The sequence below is a fragment of the Scomber scombrus genome, chromosome 19, assembly GCF_963691925.1.
Source record: "Scomber scombrus chromosome 19, fScoSco1.1, whole genome shotgun sequence".
NCBI lineage: Eukaryota > Metazoa > Chordata > Actinopteri > Scombriformes > Scombridae > Scomber > Scomber scombrus.
This window is the reverse complement of record NC_084988.1, coordinates 6,789,436-6,813,700: the sequence shown is the minus strand read 5'-3', so window position 1 is coordinate 6,813,700 and position 24,265 is coordinate 6,789,436. Positions and strand designations below refer to the sequence as shown.

Genomic DNA, 24,265 nt, shown 5'->3' with positions numbered 1-24,265 from the left:
ATAATATCAACTCATGTAAGACTGGTAGGAATTTTCTCTTTAGGGTAGTGCTACAGCAACATACTGAATTTAAATGGTCGTGAGTCAGTGGTCTGAATCGCATTCCAATTCATTTTTGTGCACAGTCTAGAAAGGATTTCCCCGAGGAATTGTAGCCACATCAGCCAATTTAATGCAAACTGGGCTGCAGATACAGTTGTAAAATGTCTGAACAGGTTTTTTTTTTTTTAAATACATTTGTAACCATGCACTGTCTGAGTCCTGTCTACCTCGTAAATGCGAATAAACATAATTCTGATGGGATTTGGTGTTGTATCTGTTGCTTAAATTGGTCACTGAAGATACAACGAAAGAATAAGTTTTTCCTACAAACATCCAGACAACAATACCCACGATTGTTCTGCTTTTTTCTCTCTCTCTCTGCCTCTATACTGTATATCTAATTGAGGGGTTGTTTTTGTTACGGTTTTTGTTCCATTGTTAGTGAAAGCTTCGAATCAGCCAACAAAAGCTGCCCCACATACATAGCGCCGACTGAATGGGAGGACCCGTAAACATAAATTGTGTCGAAAACCACCGGTATGCATGAGAAGTGGGATTCCCTCAAGCGTAACTATTTGTGTCTCTGCAAAAAAAAAAAAAAGAGGATGGAAATATCTCATGGTGACTGTGGAAATGTCTCTGACACCCTGAGCATCACATAATGACTGCTGCAGTATGGGTGAAATAAATGAAAAATAGTTAAATGTATGTATGATAGACATTAAAACTAGTATACTGTTGCTCTTGGTATGCTGTAATATCAAATAAAGGGAAAATTGGAAGTTAAAATTGGCAGCAGACTTTAGAGAAGGGAATGATATGCCTACAACTGATGTATGATTAAGGGACTGTTTGCTTCACATAACAAAGATCCACTGACCCGTTAAATGAGGGCAGAGGGGTGTGGGGGCTTGGAGGAGGGGGGTTGGAAAAGTGAATGAAGTCTGCAATTATGTTTAAGAACTCACTGCACAGTACAATGAGTTTATTACTAATGGGGACCAAATTGAAGGAGGGTTGGGGCATTAATAGATACACACAGGACAGATAAGTTCTTTTCTATCACGGAGTATCCTTCTCTGTCTTTTCCTGTGTGGACAAAATCTTGGATAGAAACTTCAACGTTAATTGACGAAAAATGCCAGAGGAGGAGGAACGAGAGAAATTAGCCAAAGTTATCAGACAATGGAATAACAACAGACTGGACCTGTTTGAAATAAGCCAACCTGACAAGGTGAGTCCCCCCTGCAGACATCAAACGTGGTTCACACAAAAGCTCTGCTGGTGTTTGGTTTAACTTCCATTTTTCCACGTCTGTTAATAGTTTTAGATGTACAAATGTAAATTTAGAGGTAATGGAGATGTTACTAAATACTATTTCCATTTTGTGATACTTAATACTTTTAATATAATCTGACATGTTTATTGTCACAAGTTCTTGTATTTATTAATCTATTAACTCTTATGATTATTATATTATTATATGTTCAATCTATGAAATATTATAGAACTGTCTTTATCAAGTGTATTGTAACGTGTTGCAAACTGCATTTATAAAATGCTTACCAAGTCCTTTATAACGCATAATACACATACAAAAAGAAAGAACGTAAACCCAGTAAATGAAGTGACCACTCAAGATATATGATTAAAAAGTGCAAAACTCTATACTGTATAAGTACTATAAAACTAAGTAGTTTTCTCCTTGAGTATAACCTTAAATAGCATGAAATACCTGTAATGGCACTGAAGTGGAGTTTTTTCTGGCTATACATTTCATTGTGTTGGGAGTTGTTTGGATGATGCTTGTTTAGGGACGCTCACAAAGGACCTGCTAATTAAACTACATATGTTTAGTCCTGACTTAAATGCTGCTCTGTCACAGTTTCCCTCTTAAGTAACAGTCAGACTACATATATGATGAACGTCCAGCCCCAACTAAAAATCTCATGATGGGGGTGACTATAAACCACATTACCATTTTAGAGTTTCAGTGGATGTTTGATGACGAGATATTAAACACGATAAGAGAAGGTCAACAGAGCTTTTAAGTGCACAAAGTTGAACTGATTATAATTTATATCTGCTGGTTTCATTTAAGAAAACAACAACATTTTGGATTGTAAAAGTATTTCAACAACAATTTGAAAGCTGTTTAAATTATTCCTGATTGTTAAAAGAAGCTTTTATATTATCAATACTAGGGCTTAATGATTTTGAATCAAATATTTTGACTGATATTGCAATATTGATTAGCGATATTAGAGGGGATAATTTTTATATTATTATTCTCATTTGCATTGAAAAACATGTTACAATGATCATGCTGTGATATTTACAGGAATCTGTGCTAATCAAATATGTTTTATTAAGTGTGTAGAGTATGATGTGTGGGCTGGGACAATCTCTACTGCACCACAATATTTAGTTTATAATGATATTTTAACACACAAATATTGTGCCTTCAGTGATTTGAAAATTGTGGGTCATATATGATATCATTTCGATTAATCGTTTAGCCCTGATTGAAACCTTTTCCACAACATGGCGTCAGTGCACTTTTATAAAAGGTTGTAAATATAAACACAAAGCAGCAGAAAACACCTGTCAGATAAAACTGTTTTCTGTCTCCCGTCAGAATCTGCAATTTCACGGCGTGATGCGCTTCTACTTTGAAGATCGTGTTGGAGGCAACGTCGCCACAAAGTGTATCCGTGTTTGCAGCAACTCTTCCACTCGTGAGGTTATTGAAACTCTTTCTGAGAAATTCAGGCCTGACATGAAAATGCTGACCACTTGTTACTCTCTGTATGAGATCCACACCAATAAAGGTAAGAAGTGGACTCTGGTAAAGTAGCTCCAGTGTGGTTTAAAATGTGCATACTGTATATTAAGATAATAAGAATATGTTATTATTGTAATTTATTTAGAGTTTTCTTGCAGAGTTTCATTTAGAGTTTTCCTTCCTCAAACATTTGCAAAACTGTTTTAATATTTTTATTGTTTGCATTCATGTTTTCTAAGTCGTTGTTCATGTTTCTTGGTGCATTACTGCCATAAACTGTCAGTTAAGGCCGGGCGATATGGATAAATTCAGAATATTTTTGACCAAATATCTCAATATCAGTATGCAACAATATTGTTTGGATGACTATTGGTGCTTTCAAAAAATATTCACACAATTACATTTTTAATAAATTATCATCAGTAAGTGGGTATAGGCAAATAATAGAGCAACTACAACAGTCTAGTAAGTTCGTAAAATTTCATCATTTTACTGTAATGAACCCTTTAAAACCAGGAAAAAAAAGAAAGTACTTATGTCATATCACGATATTACGATATCTAGTCTCATATCATGATGTCGACATGATATTGATATATTGCCAAACCTCATTGTCAATCAGGGGAATTGCATGAAACTAGCAAAACATTGCTCTATAGTGCTACCAGTGGTCAAAAACTCCAGAGTGCTTTTATTTAATTAGCCAATTGTTTGGGGTTCTTTTTTTTGTTTGATTTGATTTATTGTTGCAGTTATTTTAAAAGCAAAACTGCACACAAAGTTGATGGTTCCAGCCTCTTAAATGTGAATATTCCATGCCTTAATATGCCTTATTGTATCTGGTTGTTCAGCCAAAACAAGACAAAAGGCATCACAGTGAACCTGTAATACACATTCTTCACTTTTTTCTGTCATTTTATAGACAGAACATTTGATTAATTGACTAAGCTTTTTGCAGATTAATCAATAACAAAAATACTCAGAGCCCTATTACACAATTAATGTAACATAAACTATGTATGTCAAACAACACATCAGAAATCCTGCAAGAGCCACTTCTAGTGTAAACTGTTTATGTGATTTCACTCGGTCCAACTGGGTCCATTAACTATCCAGCGTTTGGAGTAACATGTTGTCATGATGGTTTAGTTGGTTTTAAAAATATACTCCATTTGACCATTTTTCTGTGTTTTATATGTGAAATAAGAACGTACATTGGATCTGGATGAGAGACCTTTGGTTGTGCAATTAAACTGGAACTCTAACAACAGAGAAGGACGTTTTGTGCTTAAGAAAGACGAGGAGAGTTTGAAGGTATCCTCGACCTACTGTGATGTACTCAAAACTGATTAAAAACTAAATTATAAAGTGATGTGCTATTTCACGATTGTGGTTTGATAATGTATCTCTTATCTATTCCCTTTTTATGCGTGTTGAACAATAAAGGAAAACTGCCACGAGAAGGAAAAGGGAGGCGTGATTCAAAACTTCAAGAGGACACTGTCAAGAAAAGAAAAGAAGAAAGAGAAGAATAAAATTAAAGCCACTGATGAGGCTATAGGAGATGAAAATGGGTAAAAAGTTTCATTCTTTGCTGTCAGTTTTTCTTTTTTACCTTTCAGACTGCTGGCCTCGGTCCTCTGTAACCGTTAGAATAACATGATCATACCCTTCATACAAATATGCAGGTCAACTGAAAAGCCACCGAACAACAGCAGCGTTTCTGTGTCTAACCCTGAGACGAAAAAGCAGCACACAGGAAACAAAAAGCTACAACAGAGCCAGGCTGACCTCGGTGAGTAATCTGCAAACTGTAGAAAATCAGAGCAGCACAGTAGCATGACCTTGTGCTCTCTCTGTGTATATTTAACATGTTGCCATAAGAGAACCACTCAGTAAGGTCTATGCTGTATAACATTATCAGGATTGCTGCTTATATGATTACTTTCTTTGCTAAAATGCAGGAAGTCTTCATCCTGACTTTTTAGATCAACCTGGATTACCACTTGGGATTAAACTCTGTGATAACTGTGAGTATGAAATGCCTCAGTGCTCTTTTCTAGTCAAATACCTGCCAGTTGTGAACTCAGTGACCTTCCCTCTCATAACGTCCTCCCGCTCCCTGCTGGTGTCTTCTACTTTTCAGCGGAGGAAGCCTTCCTGTCTGCAGTCATCAATTACACCAACAGCTCTACAGTTCATTTCAAGCTCTCACCTGCGTACATCCTCTATGCAGTGGGGCGTTGGCGCTTCACTCTGCAACGGTGGGGCTCCCCATCGCCAGGGAAGACACACAGCGTAACCTCGATTGCGGACAAAATGGTGGCCATGACAGGAAAGGTCATCCAGGCAAGTCCATGAAACCCTGTTACTGTAAAATAAGTGAATAAGTGAATAAGTGACACAAACAATCACAATTAATATCAGCTAACTACAACTTTAACCCTTCATATTCTACACCCTCACAGTATGTTCTGGGTCAATTTTGACCCGATCTAAGAATCCCCTCAAGTGTCTATACCAAATTTTGAACCACAGGCCTGTTTAGAAAGCATCAATAGTCGATCTGACTGATCAATAAATGGGTGATTAAACCTTGATTAATGTTTCAGAGAGCGGAGAGTGTATTTTTTAGGTTTTACACCACTCGAAAAAAAACACCTATTATCACACAATATCATGTCCTATTTTACCTAATGTGAAAATATAACATAGCAATAATGATTTAAATGTATTTTATTGAAACTGAAAATTACAAGAACTTTATGGAACTGTGGAGTTTATTGTATAACCATTACAGTCATCAGTCATCACTGCTACAACATAAAAAGAAATACTCATAACTACTATCCTATTAAAACTATAACTATTCATTAATAAAAAGCCATGTCAATAGATACGGGTCACCAGGAAAGCCTGTGCATTTTGGGCCACTTTAGGAAAAGTCATCAAATTTCAGGGTAAAAGACATTTGGTGTGTTTTTACAGCTGTCAAGTGTCAACACAGGTCAAATTTGATTACAAAAACGGTATATTATTTATTTCAATTAAAAAACTATATATTTACCCTTTTTTGACAAGACTGATGTAAAGTCACCCCTGCCATCCTCTGTGAGTCTACATGACACTGCTGTGTGCTATGTTTGTCTTTCAGAGGCAGCAGGCCATCGCCGGTGCTCTTGCCTTCTGGATGGCCAACTCCTCCGAGCTGCTAAACTTCCTCAAGCAAGACAAAGACCTGAACCCGCTCACCCAGCAAAGTCAGCTGGATCTGTCCCACCTGGTGCACAAAGCCTACAGGTACCAGACCACAGATTTTAAAGATCGCAGAAATTAAGTGCTTTGGATTTGAACTGAAACTGCAGAACATAATGTTAGGAAATGTTCCATAACTTACATCATACATTGTTGTGCTGGGTCAAACTAGGCCTTGAGATCATTGTAAAGTTGCACCAAATCTTGACCATGAGACAGTAGTGGACAGTAGGTCTGCTCCTTTTGGGGAAAACAAGAGGCACCCTGATAGTGTTGCTATGGCAGCTGAGGTCAGAGGTGTGTTTGACTGTCTCTCTCTGAACAGCGTAGAGGTAACTGTATTCAGAGGCTGGATATGGTGAACCCTGAGGAATAGAGGACAAGGGCGCTGAGCTGTGTTCTCAGACATCGTTCTCATCTGTAGACCAATATATTAATGTCTATATGCTGTAAATGTGTTGGATCTGCTGATATTAGGGCATGGTTCAAATTAGGGCTGGGCGATATGGGCAGAATCAAATATTGTAGGGATGACTATCAGTGCTTACGCAAAATATTTATGCAATGAGACTACTGATAAATAATCATCAGTAATGTGAATATAATGACTAAGTGGATAAAGGCAGATAATAGAAGAGTGTGTTAAGCTCAGAAAATTACATTTTTACTATAATGCAGCCTTTAAAAGCAGGAAAAGACAACACTTATTCCATATCACCATATTATGATATTCCAAATCTTCAAAAATCACATATCTATCAAATATCACAATATCGATATAATAACGATTAATTGCCCAGCCCTAGGTTCAATTATGGCATTATCTGTGTGGCTCACTATAAGACTATCCTCGGAGGACTGAAACTCTGAATTGGACTGAATTGAAGGGAGCATCAGGACAGAGCGCGTACTGATTTAAAGTCTCAATAAACCTTTTCAGCGTTAAGACATCTTGGACTCCTGCGCACTTTCTCCACTGATGTATCGGCTACATATTTCAAATCTACAGCACATAATCACCAACAGATCATCTAAATATCGTGGTCACTTTATTACAAAGAAAAGCTATAATCACCCCTAACCCCTCTAGCCTATTCCAGCTCTTGGAGGTGCTACAGGTCCCTGTCCACTAAAACCACCAACATAACAGATTATTTCCCATTGCAATAACATCTCTGAAGACCCCGATCACAATACATTCATGTGGCTCATTACATAAAGTCCTCCAGACTGTACATATTTCACAAATTTTCTGCAACTATTTAATTATTCTCTTGCTTCACTGATCTGATGTTTAGTCTGTAATATGCCCAGAAAAGGTGAAAACTGTTAATCAATGTTTCCTAAAGCCCACAGTGACAGACTCAAATGTCGTCTATTGTCCCAACCAACAGTTTGCCATCAAAAAACTACAGAAACCAGAAAATATTCACATTTTGGAATCAGATAATTTCTTCTCAATAAATGACTCGATTGACAATTATTTGCATATCAAAATAGTTTGTTTTCCTTCAAACTTATCTTACTTATCGGTTTAATTGACCGATTGCTGCAGGTCTTATTAAGTGGATTTTATGTGTGTTTTATTTCTCTAAAGTTGCCTGATACAGTGTCTGCAGAACGAGCTGAGAAAGCATTTGCCAACTTTTATGATTGATCCAGAGCAACATGGTCCACTGCCGGCGGGTATAGGTGAATATTTATTGATCTACAAATACTAAACCATTCATTTAAAATCCAAAGAGTTGTCATGTTGGGAGTCATTGGGTTGAACACTACCCTGATGTTTTGGCCGTCTGTGTCGCCCATGACAGAGTTGGTGCTGAACACCTTGATGAACGCCATGTCTCTGTTACGTCGCTGTCGGGTCAACCCCGCCCTCACCATCCAGCTCTTCTCCCAGCTCTTCCACTTCATCAGCGCTTGGCTCTTCAACAAGCTCATGAGCCCCGAGGCCGACATTCCAGGCCTCCGCTCCCACTACTGGGGGGCCGCTCTCCGACAGAGGCTGACCGCCATCGAGGCCTGGGCAGAGAGGCAGGGCCTGGAGCTGGCTGCCGACTGCCACCTGGGACACATCATCCAGGTCTGTAGCTCCCTGCACGCCATTTTAGCTTATTTTATTTCCAATTTAACACTTTTATTTGTATTTAAATGTCTGTTTATTGTGCCAAGTGTTGCTTTTATATTCTGTCCTGATGCATTTTATGTTTTATGTAAAGCACTTTGAATTGCCTCGTTTTTGAAATGTGCTCTACAAATAAATTTGCCTTGCCTTTGTCTGAATAAGCATGGACTGCGCTTTTATGAAATATTGGTGCAGTGTCTTCCAAAAAGCTGTAAAACAGGAATAAAATGTTTTTTTCTTTTCACCTTTTTCTGTTGAGGAATGTTACGTTTTATTCAAACTCCACTGTAAATGATGATTTTATAATGTAAAAGAACATTTTATTATAGTTTACATGGTGTTTTAGATCATTTTTCCACTGAGGGAACACAGGTTTATAGGAAGAAATGCTGAGTACTTTATATTTTTGGGAGGCAGAAAAATATATAATATAATTAAATATCAGTCCAATTGAACACTAAAAATGTCACAAGGATGTCAGTGGGCATCATTTTCTACATTTATTTTATGAGCTCATTTATTTCTGAACTGTGGCTTTGCCGTTTTCAACCCAGATTTTGTTTACAGTGTCAGTGCACACATTTCAGTGTGTACAAGCTGTTATAATAGCGTTGCCTGGCTGTTTCTAGGCAACCACACTGCTGACCATGAAAAAGTACTCGATGCAGGATGCGAAGAAAATCCAGAGTACCTGTTTCAAGTTGAATTCACTGCAGCTGCAGACGTTGCTGGCCGGCTACCTCTATGCAAACAATGAGCCTCATATCCCCCCTGTGAGTACCCCCGGTCTGCTCCTCTCCTACCACTTCTACTCTCATGTTTTCCTTTTTTATATTAAAATTATGAAGCACCAGCCTTGCAAGAGATTTCTCAAGATGCAAAGCCTCGGAGTATATTTTTATGTGAATATTGACTATATACAGAGTCAATAATTAGAGTATTTGGCATTGATGGTGAGAAAACAGATATAAGATTGTGCCAGCGGCCTAAACCACAGACCAGGAGCTCAGCAGTGTAGATTTAATATGATGAATAATTAAGAATAGTGAATATGATGATGAATAATATATGAAGAATAGTAAGGCAAGTTTTCACACAGCCCTTCTGTACCTCTGAGTGAAATGTTCCTCTAATGCTTTGCTGAATGTGAATACGTGTGAAGAAAATGTGAATGAGAATACTTACCTATCTCTACCAATGCATGACAATAGCCATGTCAACTTTCCCATTCAGCCAATATTACAGGGAAGACAGCAAAACAGCTTTTTAGAGCCCGGGTATGAAATAATACAATAGAGCACCAAAACTGCTGTAACAACCAAGAGAGAAATATGCCACAAACGCAGCCCATCAAACATCAGCATTCATTCATATGAATAGCAACACCATTAGAGAATACATGTCAAACTAGCCCCAGTATGCTCCTCCTATGTATATTTGAGTCCCAGACAATCTTAGACAACAACAATTTATCTTTTCTCACACAGTAATGCATTAATATTTTTGTTAAAGCAATTTCCGACTGCCTTCTATGTTTGGACTAGGAAGCTGAGTCGCAACTTGGGGAAAAAGGATAAAAAATATTTTATATATCATCAAGTTGGTGGGGGGTTGCTAGGATAATTTTACTTTTATAATAACTTTTTTTGTCCCTTGTCTGTTAATGTTTTAAAAATAATGTTAATATAAACAGCAGGGTCCAGCAGCTTTTGATAGTCTCATAGCATTTTGCTAGTTAGCCAACCCACCAGCTATTTTTATTTTCCCCAGGATGGCGAAGTCATAACCCGCCCTACTCTGCCTCTGATTGGCTAATACTCACTGCCTGAGAAATTCGATTGGTTAGAGCTAGCGTAAGAATATCACGGTAAGCCAATCAGAGGCAGAGTAGGACGGGTCAAGCCTTCGCCATCCTGGGGGGAAAAAAATATAATAAAAACATAGACTGTATATATAAGAATAAAAACCGTGAGCCATAAACACGAACAAACAGTTAAAGCCTAAAATATATACTCACATTGTACCAGTGGGCGATATTAACAGGATGCAGTCAGCAAAATAGGAAACTCCGGCCTTCATCTTGAAGTGAACATGTGTTGAGGACATTTTATGACCCGCCAGGAGTCAGTGAAAAGTGGGTGGGGCTTTTTCAATTTGGTTTAAAAATCCCGCCTTTTTTTTTACTGCCAAAACTACCGCCCATATTTAAGATGTTCAAACCACACAGTATGGCCTTAATTATGACGCTCTAAAAAACTAAAATGTCTTAATAACATATGTCTATAATAAAAATTGCGTTGTGTTATTTATCAAATTTTAGTAGAGCAATATAGAAAACTGCTTCTACTGTTGTTACCATGACAACTACTACAGAAACTATCTACTGCAAAGCTAGCTGCAACTATCACCGCTTCTACTACTAAAACTGACCAATTAAAAGTAAATTCCTGGATTCAAAGTGTGGTTAAAATATTAAAAATGATAAGTAGGCTACACCTTACATCAGCATTTTAATGTTACTTTTAAGTAGTTTGCATCATATTTTAAAAGCCGATCCTCGGTCTTATATGTAAAATCATATCTGCAGTAATCTACATTATTCAATTCAGTTCAATTTATTGCCATTATACAGAGCAGAGCAACGTACGACAACATTAGCAGTGTCATCAGGGTAGTACAGTACAAAAAGTGCAAATTAAAGACAAGAATTGGACATTTAATATAACTGAGTGAGTGCACCCATCCCATCCCCCACCTACAGATCTAGAGAAAGTCCATACATTGGTCATTATCAGTCCATGATGAAATGATATGTAAATGAATGTTATAAAGTAAAGTGCATGAGTGCATTCCAATGAATTATTCTATTAGAGTAAAAAGTCTTTGGTGTTCTTATGTGCATTCTTATGTGTTAAAATAAATAGGCCTATATAAAGCATACCATGTAAATACTGAGGTCAAATAAAAGTACTTAAAACTGTACGAAGTCCAGTGCTTAAAAAGTGACTGCCTATTTTTACAGTTAAAACTACACTATAACTGGTACCTCTAGCAACATCATCGTTATCAATACATATTGTGACAACATTACTTGTATATTTTGTCCCTCCTCAGCGAGGTCAAAGGTCAGTGTCAGATACAGTTATTCGCTCATGTCACAGCAGGCAGATTGGATGTCTCTTCCCTGAAGCCTTGTCACAGAATGACAAATCTATACACTACAACGACCTTTTCCTGAAATATTTTCCCCCGTCTGATCCACTTGTCCTTGCTCCAGGATTTAATCAATGCCATAGTGACAGCCGCGGACGCCTCTGCAGATAACCTGATTCGGAGCGAAGGACGGGACATCCAGCTGCAGGAGAGCCTCGACCTCCACCTGCCCTTCCTGCTGCCGGAGGGAGGATACTCCTGTGACACAGTGAGAGGGATCCCCCTGGGGCTTAGAGAATTTTTGGAGCCGATTTACAGGAAAGGTATTGGATTCAGAATATTGTAACATTTTAAAATATGTCAAAATGTGAAATCACATAGCATGGATTGACTATATCCACCTAAAATGGGTTCTCTATCTGATATTAGTATTGTAAGTATGACGTCCTTTTTCTTCCAGGTCTCTGCTCTTTAACTTCCCAGCCAAACTCCAACGGGGACTGGGCTGTGTATTTTAAAGAACCGACGTCCTCTGCAGGGAGTACATATGTGGTAAACAGAAACACAGACTTAATGCATTTGAATTGCCTTTGTGTATTAAAATTGCTTTTAAAATAAACTTTCCTCGCCTTCTATGATCCCAGATGGTTTGAAAAACAATTTAGTTTCAAGATAACATCAAGCATTTATACAGCATTCATTTATTTTATGTGTTTCTTTAGGCAGCTCAAAGAGAGCCGGAGATTGTGACGATCACACTGAAGAAACCTCTCAACAGTGGGATGGGGGTCAGCATTGTGGCTGCCAAGGTGACTGCATTAATTCTGCCAAAATATTTCCTCTTCATAGTGACGTGTTCATTAACTGTTCAAACACCAAAACGGTGTGCTAAATGTCTCAACTAATTAACGGCATTCCTCTGATTTTGCCACAGGGAGGAGGGCAAGATTATCTCGGGATTTATATCAAATCTATTGTCAGGGGAGGACCAGCGGAAATGGTGAGATCTATTTTGATTTAGCTGAAGTTGACATGGAAAACATACAAAATATTTTCAGAGGGAAAGTTTAAAGTAATGGATAAAATCTCTTGTCTCCACTGCATGCAGAACGGCAGGCTAACAGCTGGGGATCAGCTGCTGAGTGTGGACGGCCAAAGCCTAGTCGGCCTCAGCCAAGAAAGGTAAAACTGTTTATTCTACAGATAAAAGTTTATGTTTTCATCTACTTTGGTCCAGACTGAAGTATCTCAATAACTATTGGATGGCTGATATGATGGGTTCTAATGAATTTGGTAATTCTCTGGCTTTTCATCTGGCACTATCATCTACTCAATACTATTTTTGACCAATACTTAAAGGGGAACTCCACTGACTTTACATGTTAAAGTTTGTTAACAGGTCTTGGGGAGAACTGTCCTGTAATTTGTGTTTTAGTACAAATTAACATGCCGCCATCTTTACATGCTGAACAAATAGTGACAATGGTGAATATAACCAGTTATAACCTGAGTAGACTTCTTGACAGGTGTGTTGGTGTAAACACATACTGAAAATGAAAAAGCAATGTCTTCACTTGCTGAAGAAGGTCAAGTTGTGTATATATTAAAGTATCGTTATTGAGCAAGTGAAGACAGTGTGCAGGTGTTCCTTTTTTTTCAATCAAGTTCCACAAAAAGTAAATGTAATAAAATGAAAGAGATACCAGTCAGACACAACAGACTGTGTAATGAAATGTATCTAGCTACACAGTCTCCCCATAGTTTAAGAATGAAGACAAAGGTCTGCTAACAGTTTAATAAGGCAATGAAATTGATTAATAACCATATTAATGTTATATTGATTCAGGGCCGCAGCTATCATGATGCAAACCGGCCCCATTGTGACCTTACAGGTTGCAAAGTTTGGAGCGAGCTATCACGGCCTCGGTGCTCTGCTGAATGAACCAACTACAGAAAGGATAGCAGGTAAATACACAATAAAAGTGAAAATCATTGCATTTTTCCCCTTTCTGCACCTCATTACTTTAATTAAGACCCTTTATTGCTTCACAAGGTGATAAAAGTCATGCAAATCCAAACGGTAAAGCACTCATGCTGCACAGCGCTCTGGATCCTGGTCATTCAGAGCAGCTGGAGAGTCTGCATGGAAACAGCAGAAAGAAGAGAGAGCAGATAATGCAAAGGAACAGAGAGCTTTATCGGTCCAACCCCAACATGACCAGTGGGTGCACTTCTATTCTGATCATTTATTGCTTCTGGCTGAATAAATGCATAGCTTACACATTTGTTTTAATGCTCAAGGGTGAGTCAGAAGAAGAAGAAGTCCAGTATTTTTAGACTTTAAGTGTCTTTTTTTCTTCTTTATTTCAGCACACTTTGCCCTGGAGGATGAAGTTGAACCTATTGACCCTGATGTGAGAGGGAACAACATTGTGGCTGTTTCCACTCTCAACCTTTGCACTGATGTAAGATTTTTTAACATTTCAACATTGAATTTCTTGCAAAAATAATAATAGAGGCAGACAAATTGCAAAACCAAAATAAAACACTGTTTACCTACAAAATAAACAGCATTTTTTGTTTGTTTTCAGACATTTCACAGGGAATACTTGACTCTCCCGAACCCTAAATCCCAGAACAAGACCATATCTGAATCCAGTCGACCACAGCAAATGCTTAAATTGTCTTTAAGGCCTTTAGATGGACAGAACACAACAAGTGATAAAAGGACCTTTATGGTAAGTTTGATGCCCCTCTGGCACAAAAAATGTTATATATCATCATATGTTTAATTTACTGAGCAGCTAGCAAAGAAAAATATAATACAAATACAAATAGGTAAATGCTACAAAAATCTCTGTACTTCCCCAATAGCGTCAAGCCCTCTCACAGGAGAACTTGTGTGTGGACAATGGAGGCCCCCTGCTGGACAAAAGGCAGAACACGTGGCAGGATCAGAGGGCAAAGCAAACCAGGAGCCACTATTCTTCTTTCCCAATTCGCCCGAGCTTCTCCTCTCATGACATACTTTCTGATAACAGCTCTTCTGCAAAACAACCGCAGGGAACTCGCACAAGTGGTGCCGGAGTCTGGAGAACACCCTTTTCACAGCATCCAACACCTACACCCTCGATCCAACCGATACGCATGGACATCCCTGTGACCAGAGCAGTGAGTGCACAGTCAAATCCTCCTCTCACCACCTTCCAGCACAGTTCCTCTCTGCTGGCAGTGAAAAAGAGTCAAACCCTTAAAGTTAATGGACATATAAATCAAGTAGGGCAAAAACAGAGTCCTCAAAGCCAAGCCTATGATATTTATGCCGGTCCCATTTCGGCAACTAAGAAACTACCTCAGCCATCACTTCTATCACAGCAGCAACGACCAAGCACACACAGGGATCAACCAGCAAAACCACAAGTGAGCATCACTCCAACAAAACACGTCTCCTTCCAAGAACCTCCTACTCAACAGAAGCAGGGAGCAGCTCCTACGAGGCAAAAAGACCTCCAGGAGCTGTCTGACCCCTGGAAGAGGGAGGCCCAGGAGAAGCTGGAGAAGCAGCAGAGGCTTCAGGTGGTGGAGCTCCTGCAGCAGGAGGTGCAGGAGCTTCAGGCTAAAGAGAAGCGCACGGCGCAGGAGAACGACCGACTCCGTAAGCTCAGCCTGGAGTGGCAGTTTCAGAAGAGGCTGCAGGAGGTGCAGCAGAGAAGAGAGGATGAGGATGAGGAGGAAGAAGACGAGGATTTGGACATGATGATGATGATACAGCAGCTGGAGAAAAGAGTGCAGGTAAAGCACCACACAGGCTTCAGTTAAAGGGAAAGTCCACCCTAAAAAATGTAAACACAGTTAAGAAAAACATCTATTGTATGGACTTTGTATTTTGGGTACATTTGTTGTTTCTGAGGGTGTGAGCCAAAAGGCATTCTGGGAAATGTAGGAAGTTACTACCTGAAGTGGATTAACAAAAATGTCATTATATAATAACTTATGGAAATTAATTAGATACATCTAGCAGAACAGGCTTGACAGAAATTGAATATAATATTCACAAGTATGTTTTCTTTAGTGTATAATCACCTGAAAATAAGAATCGTTGTGTTTTCATTACCATAGATTATCCTTTATATCTACATAGGGAGTGGATCCTCTTCCAAGGATGTCACCATGTTACTGCCATGTTTCTATGTGGCTCAGAACAGACAAACCACTAACAAAACACTGGCTCTATAGAAAGCCTTTTGTGTTTTACGTAGCCAAAATAGGTTCTTACAAGCTTGGGAGGTGAGGGAGAGGTTTATTCAATCTGCAATCTAACTGCTAGATGCCACTAAATCCTATACACTGGTCCTTTAAAACCACTTAAGGTCACAACAGGGGCTTACATGTCTTTATTTTTTATAACATATCTGAAAATGACTTCACTATCACTTGGATATAATATTGTACTGTATGGAGTAATGTATTTTTCCACCTGTAGAATAAAAGAAGCTCAGAAGGAAAAGTAAACAGCGAATTGAAAGAGCACTCAGGAAGTCTTCCCTCCCAGAAGGAAGAAAAAGCAGACGGAGGTAATTATTGGTTGATGCATTAAAGACGGTGAAACATTTAGCTGTCAGTGCTCTTCATCAGACATTGTCTTTTATTTTAAACTGCAACATTTCAATGTTTTTGGCAGATCAAAGACCAAATGGACAGACTCAAGACGTTGATAACATGGCATCAAAAGAGTGAGTTGAACTTTTTGATCGTTTAAGTATCACATTGAAATGAAATCTAACAAGCAACTGTGATTTTAATGCAGTATTTCTTCTCATGATGACATTTGTGTACTACTAAAACAAGCTTAAACAGCGAGAAATTACAGAATAGCAACTTATTTCCTTCAATTACTTAGAAAGTAACTGAAAGAAATCCCTGAGTAATATAAATCTGCAAACTACACTCAATAAATATATTGTTGTGTCCCCGTAAATGATTCCCCATAAGTACTAATGAAATGAAAGTACCGTATATCTGCTAATATCAATGTTTATTCACAGAAACCAGGAGGAGAAAATCAAGAGAGCACCGGCCCCTGAAAAGCTCACATTCAAGGAACGGCAGCGTCTCTTTTCCCTAGCGTCTAGTGCATAAATGAAGGTCAAAGCCTTGTAAACAGACACCTCAGAAGAGGAACATATCTATATAAAGAAAAGTGAAATGTCAGACGATGCTCTGACAAGATGACAGTATTCAGTGTAAAAAGGTAGCGTGCCTAAGTATTATCTTTAGAAATGTTTGGCCTAGTGAAATTTGATCTTGTTTAATCACCTGTTTAAACTCTTCATTGTATTTTCCTGTCACGAAATAATAAAAGGTTTCATGTAGGAACATAATTCAGGCACTTCCACTTATGTTATGCTTGTTTAACTGTTATAAATCATTGCTACATCTGTCTCATTATTATCTTATTGCCTCTGTAAAAGCTACTTAGTGCGCTGATAAAACTGCACCACCGCTTTCTCTTGATCGTGAGTTTCGATCGAGCCTGCCCGTAGTCTGCGGATCTCATTGATGGCGTCGATCCCTGAAATCTTCCTCATCTTCACCAGGTAGCACGCCAGCATGGTCCCTGTCCTCCCGTGGCCGTGCATGCAGTGAACTGCTACACCCTGAAGAGGAACAATATTAAATTTGTTCAATCATCTGGAACATAGTACGCATGCTGAATACGTTGTTTTGTTGTGTAATAGCCCTTTATTTTACAACAATTGGGTTATGGGTCAGTGATAAATGAGGGTTGGCAAGATGAGCAATTCAAAAATATCTTAAAAATCTCTTAAAAGCAGCATCAGGTTTGTTAAAATGTACATTTTGTATTTTTTGTATTTTTTTTACCAAAAGTAACACTGAATGCTCCAGAAAATGTCAAATGGTGTAACGTAAAGTTTTTATGGTTACACCACTTAGACATTTTTACCATAATCCTCTAATATATACTCTCAAAATGGATTAAAAGCAGAAATTTTATGCTGGGTCCACAAAAAAAGAATGTGTGCAAGTTATTCATACGTTTATTTTCTAATTTTAAACCCTTTCAATTTGACTAAACCAAATGGACACAAAATAAGTAATTGACCTTTATATACATAAACCAAATCAGGAGTGCTGGGTCAAGTCTGAGAACAGCTGAAGTGTCTGACAGATTTTGTTGAGATTGCAAAGTTGAATGTCTGCATAGTGCAATCCTGCAAATTGAAAAAAGGCTATAAAAGTCTTTCTCCTGACTCCTTCTCGATTCAGGCACTTTGGAGAAGCTGCAAGGTTGTGAAAGACTGCTTTTCTTTGCCAGTTGGACTACCGGCCCAGACACTCAGATAAATTCAAGCAAACTTGGTGCCAAACAATTTAAGTTACAGCACTGTGGCCCTGAGAGCCAGCATAAAAAAAACTACACTCTGAAAGTATTTTATAAGAATAAGCATCAATCAAGTCAATCGGGCGTCTGACATCTCACCTCCCCCTTCGAGTTGGATTCCTCCACGATCGAGAGGAAATTGTCAATCTGACTCGGAGACGGAGGCGTGAAGTCACGTATCTTGATGTGGTGCAGCTGTAGCTCTGGACACGTGTCGTGGTACGGCGGCTTCCTCTCGCACAGGCAAACCAGATGTTTGATACCGTTATCCAGCAGATACTGATATTCACAGGTCATCCGGGGAAGCGCCAGTCCGGCCAATTTACCCGGTTCAACCCAGGAGAAGTTGTGTGGAGCACTGGAGGCCATGTTCGTCCAGCTGAGGAGAAACATAAACCAAGGCACATTAATGAAGAATCACTGCTGCTTATGATTAGAGCTGCAATGATTAATCGATTAATCACCACATATTCAATTAATCGCTGACTAGTTAAATAATATTAAGCATTTTGAGTCCTTTATTAAGAAAAAAATAGTCATATTTCTCTGATTCAAGTTTCTTAAATGTGAATATTTTTCTGGTTTCTTTTGTCTTCCGTGAAAGTAAATTGAATATTTTTGGATTGTAGACAAAATAACACATTTGAAGACGTCACCTTCAGGTTTTGGGACAACAAACAATCGACATTTTATGGACTACACAACTAAAAAATTAATCAAAAAAATAATTGACAGAGTAATCGATAATGAAAATAAGGGTTAGTTGCAGCTTTTCTTATGAAAAAACAAACTAAAGCAGTTAAAAACCTGACATGAAAATATATATTAAACACATTTTCTCTCTTTGGCTCATAACACACAGAAGTCTTATCTCATGATTATGACTTTGTATCTCATAATTACAAGAAAACAATCTCATAATTATGATCATTATTGTAGTAAGTCATAATTACAAGACACTGATCTCGTTATATGAGAAGAGTTTAAGATGGTTATTAATCATCATTTGAGAAGACAAACTGATTTAATTTGCTTTTATTTCCTCTTTCATTTGGCACACTGGGAGATATTAATGTCACAGAATAATGTGGAAGTTATTATTATTATTAGTTTAATCAGATGTACTGAGGTTGATTTGTTGACAGATGTGAAATACAGCAGTAGTAGGAGGAAGTAAATATTAACAGAGTCGGACGCTGTAATCTCAGCCGCACACTTTTCATTACAGAAAAACATCCCAAAGGCCTTTGAGGGCAGCGTTAGTGAGCAGAGACTGTAACATGTCATCATATCATCCAGGAAATACACACAGGAAAGACTGCATGGTTACACAATTACAGTAATGAGGATGATAAATCTGTATAAAAAGAGATATGGGAGTATAGAGGGAGTGCAGAAGAACAGCTGGATGTATTAAACGGATACAAAGAAGAAAGGGACTGAAACCAGAAGGTGGCAGTAATGCAACATGAAGGATGCAAACTGCCATAAAACCCCCAAAAGAAGAAGAAAAAAGCCAAAGCAGGCTATCATGAATGTATAAAGAGAAGTTGTAACACTTAGACATGTATACAGTGGTGGGAAACCAACCCTAACCCTCAAGTACAATTTCAGGTGCTTGACCTTTTATGCTATTTTTTACTTCCACTCAACTACATTTATTTGACAGCTTTAGTTACTTTCCAGATGAAGATTTGACACAATAGATAATATAACAAGCTTTTAAAATACAACACATTGTTAAAGATGAAACCAGACGTCTTACAAAAAGCAGTGTGTAGTGTCACGTTTCAGATGTCTATGAGTTGTTAACAGCTCCACCAAATAATGATTTTTCTCTCTAAACTTCTCACATGGTTTCAATCAATAAATGTTCAAATGATCCAATATTTCAGCAAAAATAAAAGATTAGAGAAAAAGCTCAAAGACTGAAAACAGATTTATGTATGTATTTGTTTTTTCTTCTTTCCTACAAACTCATAATACTTATGTAATTTTACTGTAATACTTTAACTACATCACTCATAATACTTATGTACTTTTACTGCGATAGTTTAACTACATGAAGCTCATAATACTTCTGTACTTTTACTTAAGGACTCTTATAATGGAGTATTTTTTACATTGCTGTATTGTTGCTTTTACTGAAGTAAAGGATCATAATACTTCTCCTTCCTCTGTGGACAGGTGTGTGTGTGTGTGTGTGTGTGTGTGTGTGTGTGTGTGTGTGTGTGTGTGTGTGTGTGTGTGTGTGTGTGTGTGTGTGTGTGTGTGTGTGTGTGTGTGTGTGTGTGTGTGTGTGTGATGACCTGTACTGAAAGCATGATCTGAATAAATAACCTAACACAGGTGTGGCCAGATAAGAAACAATAGCTTTGGCATTTACAGTGAACTTTTTTTTACAAGCTGAATGATACATGTCAGGCAGTTTAAGAGCCTGTTAGACAGTCATAGTGTAAACATTAATGTTAGCATACTGGCTAAACTAGTTCAATGTTTTAAAAAGGGGGATTAACTGTACTGTGGTTTGACAAGAGTGCACATATTTTAACATAATTAAACACACACTGAAGGACTCTCCAGACTACACTTAGCACATGTATGTTAAACTTTGTTAATGTGTAAACTACCTCACAGTTTCTTATGTTAGCTTTAAGGTAAAGCATTTCACTGTGTATTTAAGGAGCCCAGCCGGTACACATGCTCCCTCTCAGCAAACTATCTGTAAACTTACCGGTTTCCTTTTAAGGAGTGAAAGTCTCCAAGCTGCTGTCACCGTCACGTTACCGGACAGACCCCCGAAAAAGTGCACCTACTGTCGGCTAACTGAGTTTGAATGAGCCGAGCCGTCTGGAGCTAAATAACTAACTAACTACAGTAACAGATATATAAATATGTTACACAAGCGACGCTGAGCTCAGTCTGTGGCCGTGCTGTGAGTCTGCCAGCTGTCATTATAGATCAGGCTTTTTAAAAGAGCAAAAACGTGATAGCGGTGTAACATAGACTGTGCTACCTATTAACCTCTGATCTGAGTACAGCACAGAGGAGTATAGCTGTGAGTATAGCTGTGTCTGGGTGGAGGATAACCCCAGATTTGCGAAGCGACATCGCGAGATTTCAGGTTAGAGCCTAAGAGACGCATGTTCGATTCCCGCTTACGACCATGATTTGAGAGAGTTTTATTTATGTATGTATTTATTTTTTAATCGTAACTATGATTTCTGTAGTGTTTAGACTAGTGTTAACATGACGGAGATTGTCTAATTTTAAGGAGGTAGAAACTTTCACCCAACCACGTTTCAAGCGATCATTTAACCCTTTCCATTACACTAACCAAGTGGTAAATCCAACCCGACCTTTACATCCGCGTTGTCACACCATAAAACATCATTATTTTGATAAATACTGTTTTCCTGTCGATTATTGCTGATAAAGACAAGACAAATGTATAACGGCTCTCTCAACTACCGTACTGAATCATGTGCGCATGTGCGAGAGTTTCGCAACTCTGGAGTTACCATGGAGACACAACGTTGTTTTAACCTTTCATAATCGACATTTTATTTTTGCTATGATACATAAATATACATATGAAAGAGTTATTATAACCAAATCAACAGTAAGACGTCGTGTTGTAATAGTAGTCTTTAAAAACGAGATTGGTATCTGTATTGCTTACGTCAGGATGGCCGAGCGGTCTAAGGCGCTGCGTTCAGGTCGCAGTCTCCCCTGGAGGCGTGGGTTCGAATCCCACTTCTGACATCAACCTTTTTGTCTTTTTAATAAACACCCATTTAAGAAAACGTCTCTTATCATTTAGCACAAAACTTTGCACGAGTACCGGTATCCTATATAATATTAGCAAGTGTCGGTGTGCAATTCAAACACTTAACCGACCGTGTAAACAAACAAGACAACGTGACACAACCTTTGAAATAACTTTTACTACTTATGATTTATCATTCTGCGGCACTGTAATAAATATGTTGTTAACGAGGGCGTAATTCAAATTTTACCGGCCGGGTAAAAGTAATGTAAATAGCCCGGGTAAGCAAACATGACAACATGACACACCCGGTAAAATTACTTTTACTTTAAATGATTTATCATTCGGCATTGTAATAAATATTTGGAAATACTCACCATGTTGATACTTCTGAGTTCACAGTCACGGAGAATGAATAAATCACAGAAATGGCTAACACTGACGTCTGCCCGTAACGTTGCCGCCCACCAGAGAAAAAATAGCCAAGCCCCCATCTTTGGTCCAACATTGCTGCGCCGTGATTGGTCAAATGTTGGAAATGTTGGAGCTGGAGGAAGAATTCGCGATGGCAATTGGCTGCTGAATGTTGGAGCTGCGAACTTGATTGGCTGCCTCGTCCAACATTGGTCCAACATTTCCAACATTTCCCGGATGTTCCTTCGGCAGCTGGCGTTCGCGTTCAGGTCGCAGTCTCCCCTGGAGGCGTGGGTTCGAATCCCACTTCTGATATCAACCTTTTCTCTTTTTAATAATAATAATAACATCAGTGCAGTACATAAATGAATATGATATGATTCTATTGTGTTAGAGAGTTAATTAGCGTTAACAATAATTATCAATTAACTAAAACACCCATGGTTGTTTCCTTATTTTAAAGACAGGCAGTAACAAAACAGAGGTGAAGGAACCTAAAAGGGCACCATGAACTATTAAAGTAACAACACATAGAGGACAAAAGACAGAGCCTATGACTGGTGATCTTTAAGTGTTTTGCAGTAAATGTGATCCAAACCACAAACCATGTTATCATCTAGTTTGGTTTAGTTTAGTTTAGTTTATCAGCATCAGCTCCTAAAATCCAGTATTGGCTCTATATAGAGTTGATATCTAAGTTGTCAGCATTAAAATCCCCATTGACAGATACACAAGTTGAACCATTTTCTTCAATGAAATAATCAACAAATACTAATCTGTTCGAAAAATTCATCCTCAGAATGATAATACTCATAAGGTGTATAGATATTTATGATTGTAAACTTTTTGTTAAATTATAATCAATCTCTAACTAACCCAACAGCACAATCAACCAGCAGTGTGTTACCACCTGAACCAGAGGGTCATATCAGGGGTGGAGCTAGGAGGTGGGCTGCAGCCACAAATGTTTCCTTAAAAGCCCCAAATCTATTACCAAAAAAAATTAATTAATTAATAAATTCACTTTTTATGAGCAGTGACTTCAACCAGCTGCTGTCTGAATCTGAGTGATTTGTTTATTGTTATTTAGAGTGAAATTAAGTTCTTGTTTTCCTTTTAATCTAATTCCTTATTGTTATTATTATTATTATTTCTATGTGCATTGTTGTTGGAAAATAGTTGATAAGGACCAAAACAATCTACTACTACTACTAATGTTTACAGTAGTCATACAATGTAGTAAAATTAAATTCTGCATGTAAAAAACTTTCCCTGCTCTGGCTGCTCTTGCCTTAGCTTGGATCTTGTCAACTCCTAAATCCACCCCTGGGTCATACCTTGGACTGTTTTTGTGCTGAGATCAGTGGTGGACTCTCCAGCTCCATGAAAATCCAAAAGCCAAGTCTCATGTTGAAGGTATAAGATGTCACACTCTTCCAAAAAAATGTGCCACGCAGGCCAAAACGACCCGGATCTTACTCTTTCCTCTTCTCCTTAAAGGGGATCTACTGCCCTCTGATCTACTGCCCTCTGATCTTTGCCCCAGCAGACATGGAGGCACAGCCGAACAGCATCACCAGGAAACCTTTAAGAGCTCAGGAACAGGAGAGACCCCAACTAGACCAAAGCTGATTGAATAGAGGATCAAACTTCTGCTGCTTCGTTTTCAGCTCCGGTATGAAAATGAGCAGCTGTGTGCAGAACCAGTGAAACACCTGCAGGGGGCGCATCGTCACCTGAGTCTGATTATTAAACCTCTATTGATTAATTTCTACTTAAACACGTGAGAGATAAAGCAAGACAACTTTAAACTTGAGGATCTCAAGGATGCCACATATAAGTTGTTAAAGGGGAATTACAAGGATTTAAAATGAGGAATTATATCTTAATATCATTATTAATATCTATATGTGTGTTTGAATATTTCTTTTGTTGTAACCGTCACAGCTTCACATTAAGTTGGAACATGCAGATATTGAATATTTATGTGATACTATCATACATTTTAGCCTTAATTTAACTTTTAACTTTTTCCCCAAATTTAACTAAAACTAGAGTGAATATCTTTAATTATAAATAAGTTGTATCTTCTTATCAACTTTATTCATGTTTTCTCATCTTTTAACCTAGTTTTAGTCGTTTTTATCAGACTTTTATTTTAAATCAGACATTTATTTTAATTGTATGTCATTTTACTGTTCTTTTGTCTTTTTAATGTGTTTTTTACTCTAACTTTTAATAATACACATTTTCTCTTATTCTGTGTTATTGCACTTATTTTTTAATCATTTTTTAAACTAATTGTATTCAAATATT

The 24,265-nt window shown here is 38.0% G+C and overlaps 2 protein-coding genes across 3 annotated transcripts; one reads left to right on the top strand and one right to left on the bottom strand.

Annotated features, from left to right (window-relative positions):
* The first annotated feature begins 1,180 nt into the window (after positions 1-1,180).
* LOC134001264 (afadin) lies at positions 1,181-16,502 on the top strand. Its single transcript, XM_062440832.1, has 24 exons — positions 1,181-1,276; positions 2,681-2,873; positions 4,035-4,141; positions 4,274-4,401; positions 4,516-4,622; positions 4,792-4,857; positions 4,974-5,176; positions 5,982-6,127; positions 7,680-7,774; positions 7,897-8,168; positions 8,840-8,983; positions 11,488-11,686; positions 11,824-11,915; positions 12,086-12,172; positions 12,298-12,363; positions 12,472-12,545; positions 13,210-13,328; positions 13,417-13,584; positions 13,734-13,828; positions 13,955-14,101; positions 14,238-15,155; positions 15,847-15,937; positions 16,045-16,096; positions 16,370-16,502. The coding sequence occupies exons 1-24, from the start codon at positions 1,181-1,183 to the stop codon at positions 16,500-16,502; spliced, it is 3,798 nt and encodes a 1,265-aa protein (XP_062296816.1).
* Positions 16,108-23,457, bottom strand: dusp23b (dual specificity phosphatase 23b). Of its 2 annotated transcripts, none has more exons than XM_062440338.1 (3): positions 23,287-23,457; positions 17,866-18,145; positions 16,108-17,020 (listed from the first exon to the last, which is right to left on the bottom strand). In XM_062440338.1, exons 2-3 carry the CDS (start codon positions 18,133-18,135, stop codon positions 16,835-16,837), a joined length of 456 nt encoding a protein of 151 aa, XP_062296322.1. In that variant the 5' UTR covers positions 18,136-18,145; positions 23,287-23,457; the 3' UTR covers positions 16,108-16,834. The 2 variants fall into 2 exon arrangements, with proteins under 2 accessions (XP_062296322.1, XP_062296323.1); XM_062440339.1 differs by lacking the exon at positions 23,287-23,457 and adding an exon at positions 20,501-20,640.
* Between the last annotated feature and the right edge of the window lie 808 nt (positions 23,458-24,265).

Excerpts from the sequence above, each read along its gene's own strand:
- LOC134001264 (XM_062440832.1), top strand. The coding sequence starts at position 1,181 with ATGCCAGAGGAGGAGGAACGAGAGAAATTAGCCAAAGTTATCAGACAA. Across the intron at positions 5,177-5,981 it reads TGACAGGAAAGGTCATCCAG|AGGCAGCAGGCCATCGCCGG; the intron begins GCAAGTCCATGA and ends TTTGTCTTTCAG. Across the intron at positions 6,128-7,679 it reads CTGGTGCACAAAGCCTACAG|TTGCCTGATACAGTGTCTGC; the intron begins GTACCAGACCAC and ends ATTTCTCTAAAG.
- dusp23b (XM_062440338.1), bottom strand. The coding sequence starts at position 18,135 with ATGGCCTCCAGTGCTCCACACAACTTCTCCTGGGTTGAACCGGGTAAA. Across the intron at positions 17,021-17,865 it reads AATCCAACTCGAAGGGGGAG|GGTGTAGCAGTTCACTGCAT; the intron begins GTGAGATGTCAG and ends GTTCCTCTTCAG.